This window comes from Vidua macroura, chromosome 10 (genome assembly GCF_024509145.1).
Source record: "Vidua macroura isolate BioBank_ID:100142 chromosome 10, ASM2450914v1, whole genome shotgun sequence".
NCBI classification, from domain to species: domain Eukaryota; kingdom Metazoa; phylum Chordata; class Aves; order Passeriformes; family Viduidae; genus Vidua; species Vidua macroura.
This window is the reverse complement of record NC_071580.1, coordinates 20,292,971-20,313,197: the sequence shown is the minus strand read 5'-3', so window position 1 is coordinate 20,313,197 and position 20,227 is coordinate 20,292,971. Positions and strand designations below refer to the sequence as shown.

The 20,227-nt window shown below is 49.4% G+C and overlaps 2 protein-coding genes across 12 annotated transcripts in view; one reads left to right on the top strand and one right to left on the bottom strand.

The window, feature by feature from the left end:
• The first annotated feature begins 172 nt into the window (after positions 1-172).
• TMEM41A (transmembrane protein 41A) lies at positions 173-3,412 on the top strand. Of its 2 annotated transcripts, none has more exons than XM_053985956.1 (5): positions 173-291; positions 367-520; positions 1,315-1,476; positions 1,993-2,131; positions 2,680-3,412. In XM_053985956.1, the coding sequence occupies exons 1-5, from the start codon at positions 194-196 to the stop codon at positions 2,874-2,876; spliced, it is 750 nt and encodes a 249-aa protein (XP_053841931.1). In that variant the 5' UTR covers positions 173-193; the 3' UTR covers positions 2,877-3,412. The 2 variants fall into 2 exon arrangements, with proteins under 2 accessions (XP_053841931.1, XP_053841930.1); XM_053985955.1 differs by having other exon boundaries at positions 2,648-3,412.
• A 3,296-nt stretch (positions 3,413-6,708) lies between these two features.
• MAP3K13 (mitogen-activated protein kinase kinase kinase 13) overlaps positions 6,709-20,227 on the bottom strand; it is a 69,926-nt gene continuing 56,407 nt past the window's right edge. For 8 of the 10 annotated variants that reach the window (XM_053985947.1, XM_053985950.1, XM_053985949.1 and 5 more), the window contains 10 exons: positions 18,152-18,310; positions 16,934-17,042; positions 16,240-16,349; positions 14,955-15,071; positions 14,343-14,480; positions 12,637-13,366; positions 11,417-11,487; positions 8,382-8,679; positions 7,629-7,726; positions 6,709-7,540 (listed from right to left, as the gene is read on the bottom strand). In XM_053985947.1, coding sequence (XP_053841922.1) covers positions 7,504-7,540; positions 7,629-7,726; positions 8,382-8,679; positions 11,417-11,487; positions 12,637-13,366; positions 14,343-14,480; positions 14,955-15,071; positions 16,240-16,349; positions 16,934-17,042; positions 18,152-18,310 — 1,867 coding nt within the window. In that variant the 3' untranslated portion in view covers positions 6,709-7,503. Of the gene's footprint in view, positions 7,727-8,381; positions 8,680-11,416; positions 11,488-12,636; positions 13,367-14,342; positions 14,481-14,954; positions 15,072-16,239; positions 16,350-16,933; positions 17,043-18,151; positions 18,311-20,227 lie in introns of all 10 variants that reach the window. The other 2 variants (XM_053985954.1, XM_053985953.1) reach the window with 2 other exon arrangements.

Here is a 20,227-nt window from a genome sequence, read left to right as displayed (position 1 = left end):
ACTCCCCCTAACGCCCCGCCGCCCGCCCGGGCCCACGGCCGCCATCGCGGCCCCACCCCTCACGGCGGCCCCGCCCCGCGCCTGCGCACCCGGCTCGGGGCGCTGAGGGCGGCAGGGCAGGGCCGGGCCGGGAGGGGCCGGGTTCGCTCGGCTCGGCTCGGTCCGGCGGCGGCGGCGGCGGCCCCGACCCGGGATGTGGCGGCGCCCGGCTGGGCTCCTGCTCGTCTTCGCGGCCGCCACGGCCGCGCTGTGGCTGCTGTCGGTGCGGCTGAGCGCGGGGCAGACGCGCAGGTGGGTGTGGGCGGCCGGCGCTGGCCGTGTGTCCCTCCTTCCCCCGGGGCTGCCCGTGCGTCTCTCCCCTCGCAGGGCGCTGCGATTCCCGGCGGACCTGGAGGAGCTGCGGGATCTGGCCGAGGCGCTGCGGGACTACGAGCGACAGCACCGGGGCGCGGCGCTGGCCCTGTTCTGCGGCGCGTACCTGTACAAGCAGAGTTTCGCCATTCCCGGCTCCAGCCTCCTGGTACGGGGAGGGCGGCGCGGGGCGAGGGGCCGGGGACTCACGGATCGGGCAGGAGGAGCCGGAGGGACCCGACCGGGCCCGCACCTGAGCAGGAGTAACCCTTAGTAGCAGTACGGGTCGGGGCTGACCTGCTGGAGAGCAGCTCTGCTGGGAAGGATCGGGGAGTGTTGGTGGATAATGTGCCCTGAGGGCCAGGAAGGTCAGTGGGACCCTGGAGAGCACCGGGAAGAGCGTTGCCAGCAGGTCAGGGAGTGATCCTGCCCCTCTGCTCAGCCCTGTGAGGCACAGCTGGAGTGCCAGGTCCAGATCTGGGCTCCTCAGGAAAAGAGAGACAAGGAGGAGAGGCTCCAGTGGAGGCCACAAAGAGGTGTAGCTGGAGCATCTCTCTGATGAGGGATGGTTAGTCTGGAGAATACTGAGAGGGGATCTCATTAATGCATGTAAATATCTCCAAGGGGTGTCAGAGGATGGTGCCAGACTCTGTTCAGTGGTGCCCAGCAACGGACAAGGAGCAATGGCTATAAAGTAAAACACAAGAAGTTTCACCTCAATGTGCGGAAGAACTTCTTTCCACGGAGGGTGGGAAAGCACTGTGAACAGCTGCCCAAGGGAGGGCAAAGTCTTCTCTGGAGACATCCCAAACCCACCTGTTCCTGTGTCACCTGCTCTGGGTGACCCTGCCTTGGCAGGCCCTTTGGACCGGATAATTTCCAGAGGCTCTTTCCAACCCTAACATTTCTGTGGTTCTGTGACACACTGTGTCCCCCAGGCCTCACTCCATGTTGTTCCCACAGAATGTCCTGGCTGGAGCACTCTTTGGGCCATGGATGGGGCTGGTGCTGTGCTCAGTGCTCACGTCTGTGGGAGCCACCCTCTGCTACCTGCTCTCTGCAGCTTTTGGCAAGCAGCTCATAGTCCACTTCTTCCCTGACAAGGTGGCTCTGCTGCAAGGGAAGGTAAGAACTGGCAGTTCTGCTGACAGCCACGATGGCCCTGGGCCAGGCTGCTCTTGGGGTGACAGTGAAAACAAGTGTGTGCAGGGGATGCTCCAGGCCTGATGAGGGCACAGTCTAGGAGCAGGATACTCTCTTGGAGCAAATCTGTTGGCAGAGGGGCTGTCAGGAAAATCCTGGATCCTAAGGAAAAGCAGATGTGAAATAAAGGAGGGTTTGGGAAGCACCTGTGCTCCAGAACTGCCTCCATCCATCCCATGCTGTATTGTACAATGGAGGTAGTTCTGCTCTCAACTTCTTGATCTTTTGTTCTGGTGAGATCCCATTTCCACCCCTTCTTTGAAGAGGGCTGGCTCACCATTAGGCTCCAGTACATACATAATATTGCTGCTTTCCCTCAGTTCTGAGCTGATGTTACGCTGTGGCATCTTAGAAGAAAAATTCACTCTGGTATCGTGGCCATTTGAATGTTACTGCTGTTTGAGGAGCAGGAATGATATGGAATGTTTCTTTTGGCAGGTAGAAGAGAACAGGAGCTGCTTATTTTTCTTCTTGTTGTTCCTGAGGCTGTTCCCCATGACACCAAACTGGTTTCTGAACCTCTCGGCTCCCATTTTAAACATCCCCATGTCCCAATTCTTTCTCTCCGTTCTCATTGGTAAGGCCTGGGGACGTGGCCTGAGGGGACAGTGTAACACTGCTGCTCTTGGTATCACTGAGCCAGGGAGGGCAGAGCTGGGACTCTGACCCTTGGTCTGTTTCCTCTGCGCTGCCCTTGAGCATTCTGTAGGTGTCCCCAGTGCTGCAAATTTTGCTTTACACCTGGTTCTTTCTGTTACAAGCACAAACCCCTGTGTAGTGGCTGTAAATTAAAACAGTGAGTTCCACCTCAACATGAGGAAGAACTTTCCATGGAAGGTGGTAGAGCACTGGAACAGCTGCCCAGGGAGGGCATGGCGTCTCCTTCTCTGGAAACGTTCTAAATTCCCCTGGACACATTCCTGTGTCACCTGCTCTGGGTAACCCTGCCTTAGCAGGAGGGGTTGGACTGGATGATCTCCAGAAGTCCTTCCAACCCTAACAATTCTGTGATTTCTGTGTCTGGCTTTGGGCATATTTAGCTAGTTTTCTCTAGGGGGAAACTAACAGCTTTTTTCTGCTCTGATTCCTTCAGGCCTTACACCATATAATTTCATCTGTGTGCAGACAGGGGCCATTCTGTCCCAAATCACCTCTCTGGATGCCATCTTCTCCTGGGACACACTGCTCAAGCTGCTGGCCATGGCTGTGGCTGCACTGATTCCAGGGACCCTCATCAAGAGATACAGCAAGAAACACCTGAAGCTGGATGGCAACAAGCAAGCTCAGACACTAAATGGCAGAAAGAGCTTGTGATGGCTTAGGTGCCCCAGTTTTGGGGTAAAAGCTGCAGGACTCTTCCCAGGGGTTATATTCTGCATGTTCTGTGTCACCAAGGACAGTGGCAATTTTTAATCATCCTTCTCATCTCGGAGGAGGCGTCCGTTCTTATTTTTAATGAATGTTTATCTGTGCATGTACCTGCACTGAGAGAGAGATACAGGGGCTTTGTGAACATTCAGTTAATTTGCCTGTTTCATTTAAATCAGTCTCCTGTGTTCTGAGGCTGTGGGGAATAAAAGGAGGATCATTGGCATCCTGTGAGGAAGGCAAACCAGAACCCAGCTGTGGATCACTTGGCCAAGCACAACCCTGCAGGCAGTAGGCAGGCCCTGCTCCCTCCAACTCCAGACAGATTTAGCATTTTTGGCCTGAAATGATGAGCCATGTGCTCCTGTGCTCCAGTGCAGCTGTACAAGCACCAAGTTGAGAAAATAATGGTGTTTCAGGGTGCAGCTGTAGAAGATTCTTCTTTGATTCCCACATTAAACCGGCACAGTCTGCAGAAAAATGCTCAGGATTTGAGCTGCCTGAATCATTCATGTCAGAGCACTTGAGACAGCTTCTCTGGTCTGCCAGTGGCTGCTACGCCCCATAAAGCATAAAGGGGAAAAGAACAGGAATGGATGTGCCTGACTGGCAGAGATTTGTCCTTGAAAAGCACCTTGAAACCCACACATCTGCTCCTGTGTAACTAGGAGGATTCAAAATAGAGTTGGGCTCTGTCCCAGTTGTGGGGAACATAGGATACCAGAATGGTTTGGGTTGGAAGGGATCCTAAAGCCCATCCTGTTTCACCCCCTGTCATGGGCAGGGACACTTCCACTATCCCAGGTTGCTCTAAGCCCCATCCAGCCTGACCTGGGACACTTTCAGGGATCCAGGGTCAACCACAGCTTCTCTGGGCAACCTGTGCCAGGGCCTCAGCACCCTCCTCCCCCCAGGATGATACTCTGCTCTTGGGGTTTTGGTATTTGCTCTCCATGAGGAGATCCACTTGGAGGATAAAGTAACCTTCCAGGTATGGAAAGGGGCAGATGGCAGACCCCAGAGCAAGGCTTCATGACATCATCCTAAAGTCCATGAGAACCCACTCCCAGATCACCAGACCAGCCTGCAGCATTGAAGTACACTGGCTTTTTATTCCATGCATTGTTTGCTTTGATAGTCATTCTTGTTTCCATCACTGTACACTGGTCAATACAAAAAAAAATCAAGTTTGTCTCAGGAATCCACAGAGCAGGGAGGAGGGGATGAACACTACTGGACAGGGCCAAGATGAAATGGGTACTTAACACGACAGTGGGGAGGGCAACATTCAGTTCTGGGAGAAAATCTAGGCTAGTGTTCAGGAGCTGTCAGCAGCCACGAGAACTGGATCAGGGTACTCGGGATGCTGGAAAGGAAACCCACAGTTTACTCCGGCCCTGGAATGCGGTGTTACTACAAGGAGTAAGCAGGCTCACCTACACCTCTCAACCCCAGACCCTGCCAGGAGAGGAAGTGCAAGGAACCGCAGCAGAGGTGCCCATACAGCGATGTGGGGACTGTGTCTGTGCAATCCCAGGGAGGTGTCACTAAGGAAAATCCTACAAACCCCCCCAGAACTGACAGCAACCATCCCGGGAATGTGGGCGTGCTGAGCCAGCTCTGCCCACACACAGTGAGGCCATGGGACGTGAGTGCAGGGGAGGCTGGGGTGGCACCTCCACGGGCGGGGCAAGGGGCTGCCCTAGTGGCATTCCCAGAGGGATGCAGGGTCAGGAGCAGCGGGAGGAGCAGCGACACTGGACTGGAACAGTGCAATGACCCAGGGGTGTGAGAATAGAGCTAAATGTGGCAGGCTGGTGGGGGCAGCTCTGCTTGCCCAGGCTGCAGAGCAGGCCAGCATGTCCCCAGGCGAGGATGGGGAGGGATCAGCTGCATCCAGGACAGCTGGCCCAGAAGGGTCTCAAAATCCCAAACACCAAAACTCTGCAAGTCCAGTGGAGTTTCATCCCATAGTAGAGCCTACAAAGAGACCACAGGTACCCAAATCCCTCTGGAATCTGTCAGGGACTGGATCACCACAGGCCGGAGGCCCTGGGGACAGTGACAGGCCTGAGCTGGAGGCAGCTCTGCTTTGGGGCTGTTTGTGGGACTGCCTAAGGATACCAGTGCTGCGCATGGGTCTCCCAGAGCCTGCCAGGTCTCAGCAGAGTCTATCCAGGGGCACAGGGCTTGGCATCCTCTGATAGAGACACCTGATGGCAGTTCTCCACCTCTCTTTGCACCACAAGGTGTTACGTGCACACAGTTCTCCACTGCTAAATTCCACACCTTGGCTTCCAGCCTCCTGAGTAACCATCTGCACCTCCAAACCCCCTCTCACACCACAACGGCAAAGCCATCTCTGGCCCTGCCAGCTCCTCCTGCCACTGGCCAAGAGACAAAGAACATTGGGGAGAAGAAACAAAGGGTGGGAAGAAAGAGGGAAGGAGCCAGGAAAGAGCTTCTCTCCTCACAGGGTTCTGCCTCTGCCCAGAGCGGGGTGAGCACATCACTCCCTCTCCAGCAGCCTGTTTGGTCCTGCTCAGGTGATCCACTACATGGACCTGTTGCCCAGGGCAACTGCCCTCCTCCCTGACATCGTTTTGGATGCTCTAGCCAGGGAACTCTTGTCACAGTTATTCACTTTGTGATCAATTCAAAAGCCCCTCACTCCCTGACCACCCTTCCCACATTCCCACCAGTTCAGTGGCTGCCAACCATCATGCCAACATGAGCAAACTGCAGCTCTGCCCACGAGGAACCTGACTACAGCCATCCACCCCTCTCTGTTCTCTGTCCTGGAGTAACAGCATCCCTGGAAATCACGAGAGGCAGCAACTCCTGACAGCCACTGAGCCCAGCCCTGCTCCCACCCCTCTGGCGAGCAGGGAGAAGGTAACATCACACACAGAGATTACAATTGTGCTAGCGGTGAAGCCAACCTTCTGATCTACAGAAATGATAATAAATAATAAAATAACATCATAACTTAAGATCTGTCTGTAGTCCAGCTACAAAATTTAAAAATATGGGATAATTTAACTCATACAATACTGCTCTCTGTATAAGTAAGACATTTTCCTTCACTTTGCCATGAGGCATAAATTACCACAGTTAAGTTCAAACCAATATTTTAACATAAAATGTAAACAAACAAAGCAACAGAAGTACCTGTCCATGGTCCATTCCTGCCATTCACCTCTGGCCAGCCATGCCAGCCAGCACACTGGGAAGGGCAGAGGGAGAGCTCTTGCAGGGACATCAACTAAAGAAGGGGGGGAACGTGCTCTATCGTTTTGTTCTCTTTCAATATTGTTTTAGAAGAGTAGTGTTTGAAGGGAAGGCACTATGAGTTCTATCAGAAAACAAATTTTTCTCATCTGCCAATGCCTCAGCCTGTCACATACCAGTACTATCCTCACTTGCACCTGCAGAGTTTCAGCTTGGAGGAGAAACAGAGGCCTCAGGACACACCCGAGACACAGCAGTGCCACGGCCATATCAGGATTCCCTGCACAAGGCCTGCCATGAAGGACAGGCAGCTGCTAATGCTTCCAAGAATGTACAGTGAATAAGGAGACAGGGCAGGGCTGATGCTCTTAGCCAGGCCAGCAATTCCCAGTCTTCCCCCTCAACACACAGCCCTCTGCTGGTTCTTGATGCTGCTGTAGGTGAGAGGCTGCTTCTCCCAGTCCACTCCAGGCGTCTCCAGCGTACTCCCCAGAAGTGTTCGGGCTCTGCAGAATGTGCTTTCCATGCTTTGCAAGTCCTTGCTTGGCCAACACTGAGTTGATTGATTTCTTTGACTGACTGAAACAGACAGGAGGTAAGAGGAGGAAGTAAACTGGGAAATGGCACACTACATCTGAGAGAGGTTTTCCTGCTCAGCTGGAGGTTGACACTCCCAGAGTGAAGCAAGGACGGTGGTAAGAAGTGCTCTGATACCAATTCTCAAGAGGACGAGGTTAGAATACATTTGCAGGATCTCACAACAAAATGCTGATTAAAAAAAGAAACTAAAAATCCTTAAAATAAAACCCATCATTACATTCCTGGGGATGTATCGACTCAGAAGACCCTGGTTGTTAGCACCTCTATACCAGTTTTCTCCAGGAACATGTCCACCTTCTGATTAAAAATGACCCAGCTGGTTATACTGAAAACACTTTGTTCACAGGTGACCCTACAGTCAGGTCTTTTTCTGCTTTTCCTCATTTGATAAGACTGAGTGGTTTAGTTTCCTTGATCTGTTCTCCAATCTTCAGGGCCATGAGGCCTGGTCCCCTGTGCAAGCAGCAAGAGAATCCCCCACGTCTGTACACAAAGCTGTCCAGGCAGGACTCCCAGGATGTTTCTCCATAGTGTGCTTGCTTTCTGAACTTTTTTTTTTGCAACAAGTCTGTGTGTCTATAAATACAATCCACTCTTTACAGTAAAAAGTGTTAAAATGTCAAAAAAATAAATATCCATGTTACAGTAACTAGATTATTCAATAAAATACATCCCTGCCATTCTTGATTGAAATGCTCAAAGAGAATTAATTTCATTTGGACGTTTTCCAGAGATTCAGGTTATTGCAAATCACTCCTGGGGTGGGAAGGAGAAGCATCTTCTCTTCCTGTAAAGTGTGATGAAGGGGAATGAAGTGGAATCTCAGGGAAATCAAAATGCCAGTACCAGGAAGCTTTGGGGGAGATCTGTATTACCAAGTAGCAGAGCTGCAGGGCTTATTGGTCCTGACTGTGGCATCAGAACACTCCCCTTCAGAAGAGTCACAGTCTGATTCTCCAAACTGTGGTGGGTTCTGCAAGACAAAAGGAAAGGGGGAGACTTGAGCACCATTCCTATACTGCACATCACCCACACATCCCAGTCTGTCACAGCAGCCAGGGAAAGGTCACCACCTGCAGAGGAGGAGAGTGGCACACATGGGAGAGGGCACAGTGCACAACTGCCCCACCAAAGGTCACTTGTCTCCCCTAAGAGAGGGGACAGCACAGAAATACCTGGTCAGAGCACTCCCAAACACAGGGTTATGAGGAGATTGTGCAGCAGACTCTTCCTACCCCTCCCAAACACTTGAAAGGCAGAGAAAGGAAGAAAGTCATCCCAGCTTTGTCAGCAAAGCTGCTGATGGATATGTCTGAGGCAGTTTATATCCATTCCAGTTCATTATGTATTTTTATCCCACGTAATGCAACTGCAAATCTGATGGGCTCCCAAGATCACACTCATCTTGACCAGCACATTATGTTCAGCTTTGTTTGTGCTGCTTTCCCCCACCCACTCTTCTGCCAAGCAGGAGGAAGATTGGGTACTGCAGCAGTTGCTTTGCCATAGTACACCTACCACATCATTTTCTAGGCAGTGTTCCAACTTTCTGTCTCTTGGATTCCTTTCCATAACATTTTTGCAGTTTTTTTCCACTGAGTGGAAGGACAAGGGGATAACCAACTCACCTCACAGCTGTGTTCATCTGCACAAAGTTTGCCCAGAGACATCTGAGTCTTGACCCTCCGCACAGCACACTCTTTGTCCGAAAGCCCATCCGACTGCGTGGAGATTTCAATGGGGATCTCTGGAGTCTGGGACAACATGTCCTCCAGCTTCTCAACCAGCTCATCCTCCAGCTTGGTGGCCAGCTCATCCGGGCTGTTCGAGTGGTCGCTTGTGTTCCCCTCCTCTCCATCCGACACAGAGAAGTTCTCAGAGCTGAAGGTCGAGTAGGACTGGCAGCTACTGATGCAGCGGTGGGGTCTGCAAACAGGGAGAAGTTCAGTGTTCACCTGGGATGACAGTCACAGGGAACTTCCTGGGTGCTGTGTTCACTGCTCTGCTACACCAGGCATTGTGGACTGCCTTCCACATCCTGGAGCTACAGAATTCTACCCCTTCTGAATGATATAGTTCAAGACCTGCATCTTTAAATTAATCTCTTCTTATTTGGTCCTGTCTGATATGTCCATATTAGCTGATCTGCCCTGAATCATATTTTTCTTTGACAGTGCATGTTCCTAAAGTGCAAGGCTGTACTGTGGAGTTCTGATTAATATTTTTATTGATGACATGGATGAAGGTATTGAGTCTTTCATTAGTAAATTTGCAGATGACACTAAGCTGGGAGCGTGTGTCTATCTGCTGGAAGGTAGGATGGCTCTGCAGGGACACCTGGAACAGTTGAATGGATAGGAAGAGTCAGATGGGATGAAGTTTAATAAATCCAAGTGCTGAGTCCTGCATTTTGCCCACAATAACCCCATGCAATGCTCTAGGCTGGGGACGGTGTGGCTGGACAGTGCCCAGGCAGAAAGGGACCTGGGGTCGACAGCCGACTGAACTTGAGCCAGCAGTGTGCCCTGGTGGCCAAGAAGGCCAATGGCTCCTGACCTGTATCAGGACTAGTGTGGCCAGCAGGACCAGGGGGGTCCTTTTTCCCCTGTACCCAGCACTGGTGAGGCCACACCTTGAGGGCTGTGTCCAGTTCTGGCCCCTCAGTTTTGGAAGGACGTTGAGATGGTCAAAATTGTCCAGAGGAGGCAATGGGGCTGGTGAGGGGCTGGGAACACAAACCCTGTGAGGAACGACTGAGGGAGCTGGGGGTGCTCAGCCTGGAGAAAAGGAGGCTCAGAGGTGACCTTATCACTCTCTGCAACCCCCTGAAAGGCAGTTGTAGTCAGGTGGGGGTTGGTCTCTTTTTGTAAGCAGCAACTACCAGAACGAGAGGACAAACTCTTAAGCTGCGCCAAAGCTGGATGTTAGGAAAAAGTGTTTTACGGAAAGAGTGATAAAATACTGGAATTGTCTGCCCAGGGAGGTGGTGGACCCACCATCCCTAGATGGGTTTAAAAAAAGATTGGATGTGGCATTCAGTGCCATAGTTTAGTTGAGGTATTAGGGTGTGAGTTGGACTTGATGATCTTAAAGGTCTCTTCCAACCCAGTGACTCTGTGAGTTCATGCTAACTCCCCTGGGAATACCTGCATCACTCGGAAGCCATCCCAAAAGCCAGGCAGGATTTAGGACCATCCGCTCAAGAAATAAGCTCACAGTTACTTGACCACAGAAATGGCCTTGTGCCAGGATTCAACAGCAATAGCACAACACATCAGCTGAGGGAACATGTCAGGAGACCCACAGCTGGGCATCATATGAACAGGCAACTTGTCCTCCTAATCTTCCAAGTTAGTAAATCAGAGAGGAAACAGCATCCCACAGGAACTGTATGAATCACATAGCTCACCCAGCCCAGCATTCTGCCCTCAACCCCAGGCAGGAAGGAATAATCTGGGAGAAGTATGAGAACATGCTATGCAGACAGAGCCTGCTTTCTCCTGGCATCTCTTCCTGGCCTGTACCATTCAGCAGATGTGAGTTCCGAGCAGAACCTCAAACCCAGATGACAATGCTAACAGTCACTGATGGATCCATACTCCAGAAATTTTGCACTTATGGCTCTTCATGCTCTGATTTCCACAGCACACCTTGACAATGAGCTGCACATCTGAAAATGTTCTGGATGGAAAAAGCGCTTCCTTTGGTTCATTTTAAAGCACTTTTCGCTTCACTGGCTGCCCCTAATATGAATGTGAAGAATCGTTCCTTGTCTATTTTCTCCACATAAATTACAATTTTATGCACCTCTGGTGTTGCCTTTCCTCCTGCTAGAGAAACATTTCACACAGGTTTAATCTCTTCTTCTATGGAAACCATCCCTAACCACTCTTGTCACACTTTTCAGCACCTTTCCAAAATTTACCGTGGTCTTTGAGCTGGGGCAATGAAGGGAGCATTAGGATTTAAGCTTCAGGTGTGCTGCAGATGCACACCACAGGAGACAAGATCTTATTTTCTTCTCTGCTTGTTTGAATCAAACCTTTAACCTGTTTGCCTACTGGATCACTCCTGCACTGGAAGCAGCTGCTTTCATCAAGCTACAGCACCAAGCCTATGATGTCTTTCCTGAGCACAGTACTGTAAATCCTGCTGTTCCCCAGGCTTATATAGGAACACTCCCCCTAAGTCTTATTTTACAGGCAACACCATCAAATTTGATCTGCTGTTGTCACTTAGCTCTGCAATCTTATCTGAAATCAGCTACAAAGGTGCGGGGCTGGAGTCTTACCCACTGCAAACAATTAATAAACACTGGGAGTAGCCCACAAAGGGTTCCCACATCCACTTAGTCTGATCCTGGTGAAACAGATGCAGCAGCTCATTTACAGAGGCAGAATAATGTTATCAAGTGTGATCAAGTTGTGCTGCAAACAGCCTGCAGGAAAGCCAGTAGGAAGGCTGGGCCAGAGAGAACATCTCAGGATGGGCTGGAACAGTGAGTGGACATGAGGGATCAGCTGAGGGTGGATGGGACACACTGAATGGGATTCTGCTCTTCTGCCAGCACTTTCACCAGTTTCAGTGCTGGTGTGCAGGCGCTATGAGAGTTCTCCTCAGTTTTGTCCCACCAAAGAGAGATTAGAGTGAATTCACCTTTTACCTTTGTCTACGAGGAAACTCCACTTCACTGTCAACTTCGCCCTCTTCCTCTTCTGATGACTCATCCCCGCTCTGGCAGAAAACAAGGAGAAAAATGGTGTCACGTTTGGGGAAGTCCAAACACACCTGACCCTTGGTCCTTCAGGACTAAGGCAATGCAAAACAGTGCAAAAATCTACAGACTGCAAGAATCTAGACCAGAAAACAGCCTGGGTGTCAGGAACACTGACTCAGACATTGCCAGCCAGGAGGTTGTTTCAGACAGCCTCAAGGCTGCTATTCCCAAATCTGGAGTGACTGCCTGGGAAATACACTGGAGTATTTTAGCAGGTATGGAGTACAGAATGTACAGATCCTCACTGAAGCAAATCAAGTAATGAGTATCACATGGAAACCCACATAAATTATGGAGCTGATTTGGTGTTCTTGGCTTTACCCTCTTCTACCACAGCCCATCAACAGGGCAGGATGGAGGATGACACAGCCTTTGCCAATAGGTTTCACCAACTAGGAGAACTTGGGATTTGTTTCATGCCTCAGTGAGCACAGAGCCTTTTATTCTCCTCCTCCCATCCAAATTTACCCCAACAATGTTGGTTTTTTACAGCCTCCTTCTATCTCATCCAACCTGTCAGCCCCCCATTCAGATTAAGCCTTTATCTCATCCCATCCCCTTGTCTTACAAGGTCCTAGTCCCATCATGCTGGGGCCAAATCACACTCTTGTTCTGGTAATTACACTATTTTCCTTGACTTTTGTAGCCAGGCTCAGTTTTCCTGCTCTTTGAACTCAGACTAGTTCTTATTTCTCCCACCTGGATGGAAGCAGAAGGAACAAAGAGCTGCTTCTGTACAACTGTGTTATAATCTCCTTTTAACTCTTGCAAAATCTTCAGAAAATACATGACTTTCAGTGTAGGGGGACAATTTCTGGCAGGTGCAGCAAAAGGGATGTCCTCAAGACCATGGCAAATGTTGAATCTTTGCCCTGAGACACAGCAGGACCACAGATTCTCAAAGAAACTCTCATGTGATATTACAGAACAATTTAAAGAATGCATTTATTCCTTCCTTTGGAGAATGGCTTGAAAGCATTTTGAGACTGTTTCAACATCAAAAATTCAGTAGAACAAGCTGCAACTCAAACCAATGGCGAAACTGCACGTAACAGAACCAGGCCCTACCAAAACCACATCTTCAAAGCCCAGTGCTCCATCCTCACCTTTTGGAGGGATCTTGCTTTGCAGGGCAGCCCTGAGGAAGCCAAGTGCTGGGGAGTGCCCAGGGCGGACACCGCCGTGCCCTGCTCCTCCAGCTTCTCCATGAACTGCGCGCTCTCGTAGAGGGACGCGGATGCGGGGGACTGGGGGCGGCTCCCCCCTGGTTCCACGGACGCCATCTGTGCCTGGTCACTGTCCTCATCCCTGCACTGCAGGCAGGGGTCGTAGGGATCCGCCTGGCAGCACTCCCAGCGCTGGGCCGTGCTGTCCTTGGTGTCCAGGCCGCGGCGGCAGTCGGCCTCCATGGCGGTGGAGATGAGGTCGGGGCTGGAGCCGGACACGCGGCGCTGGGCGTGGTTGCTGAGGGGGCTGCGCAGCGCGGCCGCGGGGCCGAAGTACCGCAGGTTGTTGGCGCAGGTGGCGATGTCCTGCCCGTGGGCGTGCAGCCGCGAGTGCTGCCCGTGGGGACTGTGGCCGGGCTGCTGCGGCGCTCCGGGGGCGTGGGGAGGGGGGGGAGGGCCAGGCTGGGGGCCATCATCTTGCGCTGGCTGGTTTTTCAAGATCCCTGCAAATTCATTGTAGCTGCCCTTGCTGTTCCCCCGGCGGTGCCGGGGCTTGCTGCGGTACCGGCTTTTGCCACTCAGGGTTGACATCTTGGGACTTCCTGAGACTGGGGAGCCATTGGATGCTGCTTCTGTGCTGGGTATGCCCTCTGACTTCAGTAGATCTGGCCTGGGAGACAAGGAGAAGAAGTTACATGTCAAGCCACAAAGAAAGAAGTGACACTGGCCCAGAGCCAGGATGAAGAGGCAGCTAGAGCCAAAAGCACTCTCTGCTTCCTAAAATCTACAGGCTGCCTTCCCCTTGAGCTGCTTGACTCCTGCATTTTGATCCCTGTAATTCTCTCCACTCAATGTCCTTTTCATTCAGCCCATCCTGCTCTACACTCCTGTCTTGCTGTTTTTTCCAATAACTGTCACACACTTTCCTTTTCCGCTCTTATTTTGATGTTCTCTCCCAAAATAGCTCCCTCTCAAGGACCTTGGGGTAGAGCATGGCTCTGACTCTGTGCATGTGCAATGGTGGTGATCAGGCTGCTTAACTAAGAGCCATGTGGGGATATTAATTCAGAAGTGATTATTCACTTGTAATCAGGACTAACTCCTGGAAATCCCAAAAAAGTAAAGACTAAGCCAACTTTTCTAGAAAAAAAAATCTCTGTATCTAAAAGTCATGCAGAAGAGAAATGACTGAAAGGAGAGCATGAATTCCCAAATCTCAAATCCCAAATTAATTCCTCAACAATGAATCCATCCTTCCTGAGGCCTGCCTGATTTCCACAATCCCTTGCCCTGCTTATTCCCATCCAAGTCAAGGATGATCTTGGACAGTTAGGAATTTGAGAAAACACAAGAGATACCTCCTCTCCAAGCACCACCATCTGCTCAAAAATCACATGGACCAACAATTCATTCATTCAACCAACACATCCTGTGATTCCATGGTTCCAGAGAGCTGCCCAGGTGGCAGGGATGGCAGGATTCATCCCTTTCACCTTAAGATAATTAAACAATTATGGTTCTGAGGATCAGACCAGGCTCAAGTGCGAAACCCCTTTGTCCCACCCTGCATTTCATCAAGCTCAGAGGGAAGGAACTGCCAGTGGGGATCTACCACTGGCTCTGGCACAGGACTGGGTTGCTCTCACCGTTTGGTCTGGCTGCCTGGTTTATGGGAGACCCCTTTCCTCTTCATCAATTTCTCCACTGTGTTGGGGTGGATGATTGGTCTGACTGGGTGGCGTTTGTAAGTCCCAGGGTATTTCTTTTCCACTGCTTGTTCCCTCCTGTAACATCAGGGAAAGAAAAAAAAAGAAGAAAATCACATCAGTTGTCCCTCTCTCCACCTGCTGCCCCCGCTGGACAGGAACTGGCTGTGCAGGGACCACGCTGCACGCCCAATTGCTCTGCTGGGAAAGGACACAGACACTTCTAAATTCCTTCTGCAGCCACCACGCAGCAGGCACAAGGCCCTGGCCCACAGTCCAGGAGCAGCACTGCCGTTCCCTTCATGCATGGGCCAAAGGATGCCAGCACCAAATGGGAAGGTGCCTTTCTCCAAGTCAGTAACCACTGACAGTGGCCTGCAGGAATTCACTCCAAAGGGACCTCTCCCTGGTCACCAGCAATTCCCTAACTTTTGTGGTTTGTCAGGGGACACTAATTCTACATGTGCCACTCCCCAGTTTAGCAAGGAAGTGCTGTTTGTGCTCTGCTGTGTGCAGACTGCCACGTGCACACCACCATTCCCAGACACGTACTTGATGAGCTCCTTCTCCCGCACCTCCAGCTGCAGCATGATAGCACTGAGCTCCATGTACAGGTTATTGGCTCGCTCCAGCTTCCTCTCGTAGTGCTCACGGATATCCAATGCATGTCTGAAAGGCAGAAAAGGCTTTATTCCAGCCTGACTTCCATGGACCAAGAGAAGAGAATGAGGAAAAGTATAGGTGCTTTAGGAAAAGGCCTTTTAAAAGTCAAATTTGCCAGCTGTACTGCACTGAATCCCAGATACAGTTAACAGTGAATGATGCCTGATTAAGAGCCTGACACAGCAATAAATCATGGTATGGTTTAGAAAGTGTTTAACAGCCTTGAAAGTGTGGCAACATTTCTCCCCAGAAGAGCTGCAAATGCCTCACACACACCCAGAAGCCCTCTGGCCAAACCCTGATCAGCCTTTTTGCACAGAGAAGGGACTAAACCAGCCTCTACAGAAACAGGAAAGAAGTCATGCATCTGTGTTTCATTAACAGCAGGGTGTCCCCACAGCTCCAGTACAGCTGAAATATGTGTCCACCCAAAGCTCCCTGGGGACAGGGAACACTGAACAACCATTGCATCAAACTGCCTGGCCAAGGGTCCCTTTGGCTCCTCAGGTTTGACACAGAACTGCTTCTTAAGAGTTTTATGTTCCTCTGTCTACTGTATTTGCAAATTTGTATCACGCGAGGAAATATTTTCCCTTCTTTAAATAAACCTTCTGCTTTCCTTTTTAAGTTGGTATAATCAAAATGCGTTTCAGTGGGCTGTTTATATGAAGTATGTTCACTTCTCTGTAATAGGTAACCCAAAGAAAGAATCAGAGCAGAGAAAGCTCACAGCCAGCCTCAGGATGGATTTCCCACTGAGATGAATGTCTCTGCTTCAGCGCTGTTATCATAAACACCAATTCTCAGGCAAAAATATTCCCTGGGGAGCACACAAGCCTTTGCCACCTTCTCTGGAGCAAACTGTTGAGACTGCCCAAGAACAGTGACAGCTCCCACTGCTTCTCTCCAGTTTCCATCAGCTGAGCAGTGCTCATGCCCTAAGCCATGCCCATGGGAATTTTGGTTTCCGGGTTCACAAGGAATTTAGGCTGCCCTAAATTATACCACCAGGAATACTGGGTCCTGTTTTGGGAACCTCAGTACAAGAGGAGAATAAAAAGAGTCAGGGGCTGGAGCAGAAGGCCCTGTGAGGACAAGCTGAGGGCTCATTTAGCTGGGAAGGGAAGGCTGGATGGGAAAAGCAAACAGTAAACACAAAAGAGTGTGAACAGACCTCAGCTCTTCTCTCCGACGGCGAATCAATTCTTCATCCAGCCGGTGGATACAAGTTCCTTCACTTTTAATTTTCTCAAAATGTTTCTTCACTTCTTCTCTCCATTCAGCCTAGGAAAGCAATTTACTTTTAGCTGTTTACAAAGAACTGGGATCTGTAGGTGAACCACAGAAAAACTCTTGGGCAATGTTGTTTGTGTCTGCAGAAAATTACAGCTTTGAGTTGAGAATGTATTTTTGTAAGCTGAATTATTTTGAGTAACAACATCGCAGCACATTTAGGGCCAGCATTTTCAATTGGTATTTACAATTTTGTGCTTCAGAGAATTTACAACATATCTGCATTTTCTAAGAAATATTTTTTTTTAATTCCTAGAGTTCTTTTTGTCCTAAGAGAACATTTTCTTTACTTTTGGCAGTGAAAGTAAGTAGAAAGGTTCATGATTTTGAAAGCCCCATGATGATACCTGTCTAGAGTGATACTCTATTTGCCCCTTGAAGCCCTGGCCCCTACAGCAGAAGTCTCAGCTTGGGAAAGTTTGGGTAAAATATTTTCAAACACCCATCAGGTTGCTCCTCCCCAAGACTCAAACTGAAATCATGGATCCAGACTTTCTCTACTCAGTGCACCCTCCCAAAATCAGATCCTTGGAGCTAATTCCAGTAGTCAGAGGCTACAGCCTTTCCCCAGTTACCTGGGATTTGAAGTAGGTTTCCTGAGGAGTAGCCAGCACATCAGCAGAGGCGATGTCCAGGTGCATCAGTGTCTGCCGGAAGGACGGACGGTTCCGGGGCTTGCTCTGCCTGAAACAAAACAGAAACAGCAAGGGTGAGGTGAGGGATGGGCACTGCCAGCCTCTCCTGCCCTTCTGAAAGGGTCTCACTAGATCCTGTTCTCTGAACCAAGCAGCTGACAGGTTAGAATAAAGGAGCTTTTCTGGTTTTCTCTTTTGCTGAATATAATTTAATTGTACTAGAGGTGGTTTGTGATGACCCATTATGAAGAAACAAAAGAAGTGCAAAATGTTTAAGACCAGAAAATGAGACTGCAGAGTGAAAGATAACAGAAAAGTACAAAAACATTTGGATTTTTGAGAAAAAGGACCAGCACTTGAGTTTCAGGACCAAATCCACCTTGCATAGGGCAAGAGCAGCTTCTTGAGCTTCCTCTCCCCTACCAACCACCTCCTTCCACTAGGTGGGGATACAAGTGTTTGTAGGTACTCTGCTGTACCGAGCTCAAGCTGTACTCAAGCTGCCACAGCCCAACTGCTGCAGCTCAGGATAAACAGCCACTGGGAGAGATCCACACTTCCTCTCGCCTGTTGTCCCCTTTGTGCCATGGGGAGGATGGCTAGTAAAACCCATGGAGTGGGAAAATGCTGGAAGAGCCTTTACACTGTGTCAAGATGTAATTACAAAGACAAAGCATCAATGTGAAACCCAAGACAAAGAATTTCAACTGTAATATGGTACATGGAGGAAACTGAAAGCATTTTCCATATCTGAAGCTGGAAAATCTGTGTTCCAGACAGAAAGCTCGTATTTCTCTTTGTCCAGTCCAAAAGCCAGTTGCTCACAAGGGATTTTCCAAGTGAAAAAATCAGTTCCCTTCACTCTGGATGTGGCCTTCAAGGACTTTTGCCCCTACTTTCGTTCCAGCTCCTTCTGTCTTCCCACAGAGCCACCTTTTATCCCCTACTTTGCTACAGCAAAGCAACACCCTCTGTGAAGCTCCTGAAGATGTCCTGGCATCCAGGCCTGCTGCCACAAGGAAGCAGAATCCAGAATGTTAAAACTTACTGCTCTCAGGACAAGTGTGAGAGTATCTCAGAGCCCTCTGCTCTGGGCTCCATAGTCCTTTTGCTGGGAGCCAGCCCTAGGTCTGTGCTGTGTGGGGTTCAGGCTCTTACCAGGTTTGCTTCATGAGGATTTTGAAGCCATCTGGGCAGGTGGAAGGGACGGGAAGGTGGAGACTGTTACTGCCCACTCCCCAAATGATGGCCGAAGAGTCCACATCCTTGTAGGGAATCTCTCCCGTGAGCAGCTCCCACAAAACCACCCCAAATGACCTGATGAAGAAATGAACAAGGATAAGTTTACACAGAAGCTGTTAACAGAAACATCAGGAGCTTGGAAAAAAACAGTTTATTGGGCAAAACAGAGAAATAGGGATGTCTAGTCCAAAACCGCAAGTAGGTGCAACAGTAAGTTTTAGCACACCAGGTAACTCCTTTCCTCCAGCACTGGGCTGAGCACAAAACCACACTGGTTTCCACCCACCCTTTCCTGCCTCTTTGTGAGATTTTAAAGATCCTGAAATCACATTTTCTGTACTGATTGTCTTGCTCCTGTTAAATGAAAAGACTCCAAAGTCTACTCTCAGATAGACTTTGGATTGTTCTTGCTGGTAAGAACAAATGATTGACTACTGCACAGACTGACAAGTGTCTTACAGAGACAACACAACAAAGGTTTTGTGGCTTTTTTACATTTCATTTAACTGGTTTTCTTTTCTTTTCCCTAACCAAATGCTCCCTTTGCTGTTACCTGTAGTCCCAGGTAAGAGTTTCAAGGTTTGAGACTCAGCACTACAACTACTGCAATACAGAAATTAGGAAACAAATGCTTCTTGCATAACTGTCAGTACCAAAAGCACATGAGGTCTCATCTGATATTCCTTTTGTTCTGAAGAAAGTAAGGATAAAGCAAAAAAAAAAAAAAAAGGTAATTAAGAGAACTCAGTCAGGGAAAGAACCTCCTACAAGAAGTGAAAGATGTAGGTAAGAAAACTCACTTTGCTTCTCTTCCTTAGTGAAGTTACCAGAAAGAACCAAAACCTTAATTTTCAACAGCAAACATTTGTTTTGTATACACTCATTGCCCGATAAAACAGCAAAGAAACACCAAACCAGTCAATACAGAGGTAAACAAAATGCTGCTGAGAACTGCCACCACTGTTACTGCACATCAACAACTGGGCTGTGATGCAGGTGAGGCACAACCATCCCTATTTCCAAGCCAGACGTGCCACCTCACTCTATGTCCCATTCTTCTGTGGGACACCAACCCTGCCAAGCTGGAGACTATAGCCTGGTGAAAGGTGAGAAGGGTGTTTCTGGCTTGTACCAATATCCAGTGCTTTTATTAAGTACAGAAGAACTTCTAAGGGACAAATTACCAGGTCTGAACAACCATCAGTCAGGAAACAACTTCATGTGAAAAACACTGCACTTTCAAAGCCCATTGGCTTCAAATCATGTGTAAAAAAAAAAGCAACAAACAAGCAGAATTTGAATATTTCTCGCCTCAAAATCCCTTTTTGTGGGCTGCAGGAAAGCAGGGATCCAGAAGGTTGGACAAACTACCAAGGAAATCTCAACTGGTTTCATATTTGTTATGACTAAGAACTGACAAAGGATTTCCAAGACTCCTGATAAGATTATAGACTTATTTTTCTGCATGCTGTTAAGAGATGAGAAAGAGCAGACATGTAAGCAGCTCAGGAACTGTTCTCATTTGTTGGCAGCATTCATGAACATCATTTTTATTCATCTTGAGGGAGGAATGGATGGCAAGGGAGAGTCTGAGCAATCACCACTGTTGAAGAACTCCAGAGGAACTGGCACCAAAGAGCAACATCTCTACGTCACTGAGGGAAGGAGCAAAGGTTTTATTGGACAGGATGTTCTGTGAAATATCCCTGAACATAAACCACTCTAAAGGACAGAAAGCTGAGGGTGGAAATCCAGCACCACTTGTCCTCACAGTCCCGTGATTCACAGGGAGGGGTTCAGCAGGCAAATGCTGGGTGTATTTTCTTTCCAGAACAACCCAAGCGTTCCTCCCAGAGGAGCCGGCTGTGCTGTGACCTGAACATCCAAAATAAACACACAGGACACTGTGGGCACAAAAGCAGCTGCACACCACAGGCAACATCACCTTCCCTGCAGGAAATCTTGTCCTTCAGGTTAAGCCCAGGCCTGAGC